Source organism: Thamnophis sirtalis, unplaced genomic scaffold (assembly GCF_051295495.1).
Source record: "Thamnophis sirtalis isolate CommonGarterSnake01/CBP01778 unplaced genomic scaffold, rThaSir2_p1.2 scaffold_4, whole genome shotgun sequence".
NCBI lineage: Eukaryota > Metazoa > Chordata > Lepidosauria > Squamata > Natricidae > Thamnophis > Thamnophis sirtalis.
The window spans coordinates 119,488,371-119,496,052 of record NW_028261384.1 but is presented as its reverse complement, the minus strand read 5'-3'; the positions used below and the strand labels follow the sequence as shown (position 1 = coordinate 119,496,052).

Here is a 7,682-nt window from a genome sequence, read left to right as displayed (position 1 = left end):
TCCTGAAGATCCACATTTACTAAAGTAGAAAAGCATTGGTTTCAATCACAGTCAAGTCGGGGAGGCGGAAAGGAAGGAGAGGATCTTAACTTTAACCAATGCGGGTGCTGCTTGTCTTCCAGATTTATTTCCCAGTTTTTGGCAGTTTAGACTCCCAATTGTTTGGAAGCTCTGCCTTCAAACCCCATCAGTACTAGACAATTTGTGGCTATCAACTTCCAAGCACCTGGCCAGCAAGAGGTACCCTGTTATTCTTTGTAAACAGAGGGTGTCGTGAGCAATAAAAGCAGGATTTGAAGGGGTTCAGTCTATAATGCAAGCTGCCTATCCTCCTGTATGAAAGAATGGAAAGAATGATATAAAGTGAAGGGAGGATCCAAGGATGCACCAGATGTTCTCTTCACCAAGCCCGTTCAACAAACAGATTCCAGAGTTCCAGTGGCTTTTCCCCATCACCAGTCTCAAAAGGTAAAAAAGTTTTGATCTCAATTCTGCGAAACCACCTGAGTGAGGGAAGAGAGCAGGAAACATCAAGGGGAAGACAATGCCACTATCTGGCAGCTGTGTCATTCCCTCCCAGGCAGAAACATTGTGTCCCAAGTGTCCACAATTGTGACCTCAGTCCTGCACCTGCCAGACAATGAGATGGCTCCTCTCGGCTCGACGGAGGCGTGGGTTCGGGTGTAGTAGGTCACCGTAGTGCTTATCAGAGTTGTCTCCTAGACATGGAGGAAAACAGTGGCCACATGAAAAGACATCGGGTCTACTGCAAGCATACCAAAGGACTATCAACAAACCACCAAAAACACTCCCACTAACACCGACAGGGAAAACCACTAATATATAAACAGAAAGCAAATCCCACTTCCTTCTAGAGCTGATGATGTTACTTAGTTGGATAATGAAACATCTGTAAGAAAACCACCCTCAGAGAGCACCAAAGATCCCTTATTTCAACCCTGAGCTACAAATATTCTCTTATGTTGGTATCAAGGAGGATTTTTCTTTATAAAGAAATCCCAATCCTGTTTTCCCCCAAGATGTGTTAATTTTTGGATTACAGCACCCCACCATCTCTTGCCATTGGCCAAGGGACCGGAACTGAAACTGACTCAGCCCTGGACCACAGTAGTTTCTCCATCCTTGCTTACCTATCCGGAGATTAATATACCCTTCCCCTCCACTTAGCACCAAGCTGCAAGGTTTGCTTGGTTTCTCTTGACTGTGCGAATCCTTGAGGTTTTCTTCAGCAGATGGAGCCACATATCCTAGAAGAATGAAAAGCAGTCAGAGCTATTTGAATCCTAAAGGCACCAAAACTGAAATGATAATAATGATTTCCAAACCCATCCTGGATAGAAATAGCATCCTTTCAGGGCACGGCTAAGGGAGGACACCTTTATCCCTCAGTCACATGTGGTGCTTAGAATAAATCTCATCAACAAACATTTTGATTAGCCTCAATTTGAAATCAATTTTTTTGAGAGATCAATTCAGCACCCCAAAAGGCACAAAATTCTGCCCCATAGTACAGGTAGTCCTTAACATACAACAGTTCATTTAGTGACCCTTCAAAGTTGAAAAAAGTGACTTATGACTGCTTTTCACCCTTATAATCATTGGGCTCAATTGTAGTCTTAAGTCAAGGACTACCTACAGCTACAAGTAGAAGAAGAGGAGATTCGAAAAGAATGGCTTCTGATCTTGTTATTGCTGTTTTGGTCATATATAAGAGCAAAGTTATAATAAATGATAACAGCCACAAGGTTACTTTAAGCACAGAGATGAAAGGATTCACATATACAGTATCTATAATGGAAGAATAGATGGTGAAATTAATGGAGTTGGCGGAGAGGGAAAAATTGACTGGGCTGATTAAAGAAAATACTTCATTCTGGTTTCATTTCTGTTTGGAAAACACTCTTGGATATTTTGCTTGAAACTGAAAGAAACAGAATTTTAACTTTGGGATGTGATGACGAGGACCTGTTTACAACTAGGGAAGTACAGTGCGCTATGGTTTACCCTACTTCAAAAGGTCATTGTATTTCATATTTGTATCTACAAAAGAAAGTCAGAAGTTATGTTTTTCTATAACTTTCTATAGAAAGGCTTTCTATTCTGTCCCCACTTTTGTGTGTATTGCCAAAATTGCTTTCTCACTATCTTTCCCTCTTCCTTTTAAATTATTTTTTCTATGTCTTTTTGTAGTTTATAACTTTTTAAAATTTACCTTAAGTTCTAGGTATTCCTGCTAGATTAGTCCAGTGTTTTTCAATCTTTAAGATGTATGGAGTTCAACTCCCAGAAAATGCTGGCTGGAGAATTCTGGAAATTGAAGTTTATCTTAAATTCTCTAACAGTGACAAACATTGGATTGGACTCATCCACATATGCCCTCTCTTTCCTATTCTCCTTTCTCTTCCAGTCATTTTTACTATTTATCTGATGTTTTCTCTGTTTATATGATCTATGGTACCTGCATCTTTCTTTTATTAAAAATGTCTTCTTGCTGTATGATAGGATAGATGGTCTTTTGGTCTATGACCCAATAAATAAATAACACACCCACTTAACTTGTATTTTAGAGCTCTGGCTAACTTGGGTTTTTTAATGTATTTTAATGAGTTGCATTTTAGGCAATGAGAGGAACTAAAACTTAAACAGAAAATGAACTGCTTCATTCTACTTCTTCTAATTGTTATTTAGTTTAGGTGTTTTATTGATTTTTTAGCTCTTTTAGTGTGTTTTTTTAACTTGTATTGTGAATAACCCTGGAATAAAAGCTAATGAAGGTAGTATATCAAAACTGTTTGGTAAATAAGGCCATTAAACATTATTAGCCAGAAAAAATACAGTATTAGCTTGCACTTTTATAGGGCCACAGGGGAGGGCAACCTTCTCTGCAACCAATGTGGAAATCCACGCTATTCACCATGAGGCAGGTTAGATTTCTTCCAAACAGAAGGCAAAGAAAAGATTAATTTGCCTATAAATTAAATAATATGGACTTTCTAGTTGCCTCTGCCAATCTGGCCATGTGTTATATCTGTGGTCACAGATGTGCCCAAAATAAACAAATCAAGTACCCAGTCCATTAAAAAAAAAGCAAATTGTTAGAAGCTACTGTTTAGAATCCTATCTTTTGCTGCCCCACCCATGAGTCAGAATTGGAGAAAATCAGGATGTAACCCTTACTCAATGGCAGAATCCACACCCTTCGCTAACAGTGATTAAAGACCCACAACCTGCTGCCCAGCAAAACAAGACATCATATCAGCCAACCACTGTAGTTCCATTCCGTTCATTTAAAACATAGTTACTATTTTAAAGGTTCCACTCTATCTGGGGGTAAAGGGATATATATATCTATTTTGTTGATTTAAACTTTAATATACATGAATCCGATCTCACTGAATTTAGCATTTTCTGCCTCCACTTGGTTTCAACTTCCAAAAATTCCCAGCCAAGATGCTGACATGAATGCTTTGTTTATCACAGCCCCCACTTCCTTCCTCCACCTCTGTTGTTTTTCCCATGCCGGGAAAAATCTGTAAACATCTCAGGGAAGAAACTTGTCATATTCTGCCAAACTGTCATGCACAAGGCTCTTCCTGAAAAATCAAGAAACGGGTTTCCGACATTTCTTGCAAACTACCTGGGACAGAGACAAAGAAACGGACAGCATCACGGTGCCCATGGTAGCTGATCTGGGCTTGCTCCATAGCACACAAAGGGATACCAGCAGAGGGAGAAGTCTTCACGCTTTCAGAAAATTCTGCAGAGAAACCGGAAAAGCCACCTCAGAACTAAACAGTGCAGCTATGCATTTTCCCACAATCAGAAGGAGACTTGTTTGCTTACCAGAGACAAAAGGCACAGAGATAATGGTGCCACCGGATGTGCCAACCCATAGCCGCTTTCCAAAAGCACTGAGAGCTGAGATGTTCAAGGCTAAGCTAACACTGCTGGGCCCTGGAAGAGAAAGAGAGGAAGGAAAAGCAAGGATGAGCTTGTATATACTTCATAGACTAACACTGATGATGTTACTTAGTTTGGGTAATGAAACAATTGCAAGAAAGCAACCAAGTTCAGAGAACATCAAGGACCCCTCAGAGGTGTTGAGGCACATCCCATCATGACTGGGAATTCTGAAGGTTGTGCACTCCGACCTGAGCACCAAGCAGGAGAAGGCCATCCAAGCTTCCTTCTTTTTCTTTTTCTCTTTTTTTTGTTTGTTTCTTTTCTTTCTTCCCTTTCTTCCTTGTCTGACTTCCTTCCCTTCCTTCCTCCCTCCCTCCCTCCTCCTCCATCTTGTCCATCATCTAGAGTTAAATGCCATCTGATTTCCAATGGGCATCTCAAACCAGAACCCCTGTCTAGATCCACACGTGATTTATGACAAGAATGGACATAGGCATTAGGGACCCTGTGCCTCTCCAAGTATTGCAAAACAGCCCCAGTCAACATGGGCCACAGGAAGGAGTGCTGGGGGCTGTCCTTTTGTGATATTTGAAGGACCTAATGCTGGTTCTACCTACAACAGACGATCTGGGAAATGGAGTCCACAATAGCTAAGGAGCTTTCTATAAAAATTTCTGATCCTGCAATAACCCCTCCAGTTCCTCATATTCTTCCAGAAACCAGAGCACTTGCAGATCATGTCCTGCCTGACTTACTCCTCCCCACCCTTTGCCAAAGCGTTTCTCAACCAGAATTTAAGAGGTGTAGACTTCAACTCCCAGAATTCATGGCTGGCTGCGGAATTTTGGGAGTTACAGTCCACCTGTCTTAAAGTTCCCAAGGTTGAGAAACACTGTTCTGCAATGTCCAAGATCCTGCCTTTGGGTGCCCTCTGGTTCCTGACCCAGTTAGGCAGAAAAGATCAAGTCCACCTGAAGTTTCAATTAAACTGATTTATTGCTAATCATGCCTATACACAGGAGTCTTCTCAACAATTAGCACCTGCTTGGAGTTCGATATGGGTTAATAGACATCATGGGAGTGGGACTTAGTTCACTTGTGGCTACACAGGGATTCTAGGCTGATCGCTCTTTTAACTCCACTTCCAGGTTCTGCCACTCCTTCTCCTACAGCCACTCACCAAATGTGCGACTAATGAAGGGCTCCAGTTCCACTTCCTGCAATGGCTGCCCTGTCTCCGCATGGAGAAGACGCAGAGTGGTCTCCAGGCGGACTGAGATCCAGATGCCACCACCAGCTGCTGCCATGTGCCGGACATGGCTTTCAGGGTGCGAAGTCACTTCAAAGTATCGCTGGAAGGAAAACATATTGGTGGCAGGGAGGGAGATTCAAATGACAGGCATGCCAATTTTCTCTGGCGTGGGTGCAGGAAGTCTATGGCCTGTTGGTTGGGCAAGGACTCTTGTATACTGGTAGTCCTCGACTTACAACCAGCCATTTAGTGACCATTCAAAGTTACAAAGGCACTGAAAAAAGTGACTTGTGACTGTTTTTCACATTTATGACCGTTGCAACTTCCCCATGATCACATGATCAAAATTCTACTAAGAACATAGATGCAGAGGATTCCAGTGACTTGAATCTCTTCCAGCCCCATCTGAGTTTTCCACTGGACAACCTCTTGGCTTCCACAGCTTCTAGTAAGGGCCTCCTGTCTCAATAGGCTCACCTGAATGCGAGCGGTCCGAGGATCCAGCACATAGATTCGGTTACCATAGCCACACCACAGCCAATTAAACACAGGGATGATGCAACGAATGGAGCGCCGTGGCCGTCCCAATTGAACCAGGCGTGGGGAGCGCAGTTCCCAGTTGCGATCTAAGAAAATACAAGTTATTATACTTTAAGCTGCCCAGAGTCACCTTGGGCAGCATATCAGTTGAATAAATAAATAAATAAGTGTCAATGACCCACATAAACTGGGCAAAATCTAGGAAGCAAGATCTACAGAGACTTCAGTAAGGTATATTTCATGCAAGTCTTTGGGTAACTACAGAATCTTGGAAACATCAAGAATTTCCAGCCCTCATTTGCAATGAGTTTCTTAAGACAAAATCTCTTGGAAATGCTTCTTCCCATATTTCTTGCTAGCTGGGCTTCACTGCTATTTGTAAGACAGGCCGTCAATGGATTCACGTTCTGTCTCTTGATTATTTATGATTATTCACCCTTGTGTTACTTTCCTAGCCTCTAGGCATTCTCTCTCATCAAGAAATTAAGGAGGTCTCAACCCTAGGAGAGATGGAGAGGGAAGGAATCCAAGCAGCAGGACCTACCTGCATTCCGATGGAATATAGCCAGAGATCCATCAGCAAGGGCAGCTACAACGCGGCCTTGGGTATGCCTGGAGAAGACAGGGTAGAATAATACACAGGCATGTATTACTAGCACTAGAATGGGAAGACGGGCAGTTTCCACCGAGGATACACAGTTTTCAGCCATTGGGCAAGAGCTGCATACTCACACAATACAATGGACAGCCTCCTTCAAACATATTTTGCCTTGGCAATGTCGCCAGTCAGTCGCAGTGGAATGAATATAGATACTGTAAAACAAAGAGATAGCAGAAATAAGAGAAATATCCAACAGAATTATTAGACCCCTCCACCCAACCCTGCCACTAGCACAATGCCAGTTTCAGCTGGGACGCCTAGCTTCCCATTCATTAAAAGTAAAGTATTCTCCTGTCCAGTTGTGTTGCATTCTAGGTGTGCAGAATGCTGAGATGCATGGAATACTCTTACCTTCCCACTGAAATGGTACCTATTTATCTACTCACATTTGCAAGCTTTCGAACTGCTAGGAGGGCAGGAGCCAGGGCTCACCCCGTCTCACAATGCTGGGGTCTTGAGCATGGGCTGTCAGCCTTCCAGCTGACCAGCTTGGTATCTTTAACCAGTGAGCCATCACATACATAGCTATTCATTAACTCTTCATAATTGGGAGACAGCATTAAAATCTCTGCTATCACAGTTCCATTACTGTATTGGGTATATTCATTGTGCAGGCGGTTCTTGATGGATGACCATTCATTTACTGGTTATTTGAAGTTACAGTGGCACTGAAAACTTACAACTAGTCCTCACACCTATGATTGGTGAGCTTCTTGAAGGATTTTTGACTAACAAAGTCAATGAAGGAAGCCAGGTTCACATAATGACATGATTTATTTAATGGCCATGGTGACTTGCTTAATGACTGCAGTAAAAAGGTTTGTAATATTGAGCGTGACTCACTTAACAACCACATCACTTAGTGATTGAGGTTCCAGTCCCAATTATGGTCATAAATCAAGGACCAGCTGTAAAAGCAGGTGAGCTTTATCTTCTCCCCAGAATGACAGTTCCCTCCTCAGGATAGCAGGTAGAATTACAGAGTAACAGTAGCAACAAGAAGAAATAGGTAGGAGGAGAGGAGGACAGGAAGAGCCAGACGCTGCCTGAAGCAACATAGGCAAGAATGGCATATCAGACACCTTCATTTCTTCCCCACTTTGACTTCCATTACCAGCCTTCCTGGGTTCCAATCCAGACAGTGGGTCCTGTTCCAACTGCCTCCATTTCCCTTGTTTCTTCATCACTGTCAGTTCGGGGTGCCAAAGGGTCTTCGAGGATCTCTGGCTTTACCACTGGCTTTTCATCAACAGGTGCTGTCAGGCCTACAGAAGAAGAGGGAAAGCAACATTAAGGAAAGGAATG

At 42.6% G+C, this 7,682-nt stretch overlaps 1 protein-coding gene across 2 annotated transcripts in view; it reads right to left on the bottom strand.

Moving 5' to 3' along the window:
• LOC106538476 (C-Jun-amino-terminal kinase-interacting protein 4) overlaps window positions 1-7,682 on the bottom strand; it is a 33,858-nt gene continuing 26,176 nt past the window's right edge. For both annotated transcript variants that reach the window (XM_087713919.1, XM_087713920.1), the window contains 9 exons: window positions 7,492-7,642; window positions 6,449-6,529; window positions 6,261-6,328; window positions 5,654-5,802; window positions 5,105-5,276; window positions 3,865-3,975; window positions 3,659-3,778; window positions 1,152-1,268; window positions 1-719 (listed from right to left, as the gene is read on the bottom strand). In XM_087713919.1, coding sequence (XP_087570045.1) covers window positions 619-719; window positions 1,152-1,268; window positions 3,659-3,778; window positions 3,865-3,975; window positions 5,105-5,276; window positions 5,654-5,802; window positions 6,261-6,328; window positions 6,449-6,529; window positions 7,492-7,642 — 1,070 coding nt within the window. In that variant the 3' untranslated portion in view covers window positions 1-618. The remainder of the gene's footprint in view (window positions 720-1,151; window positions 1,269-3,658; window positions 3,779-3,864; window positions 3,976-5,104; window positions 5,277-5,653; window positions 5,803-6,260; window positions 6,329-6,448; window positions 6,530-7,491; window positions 7,643-7,682) is intronic.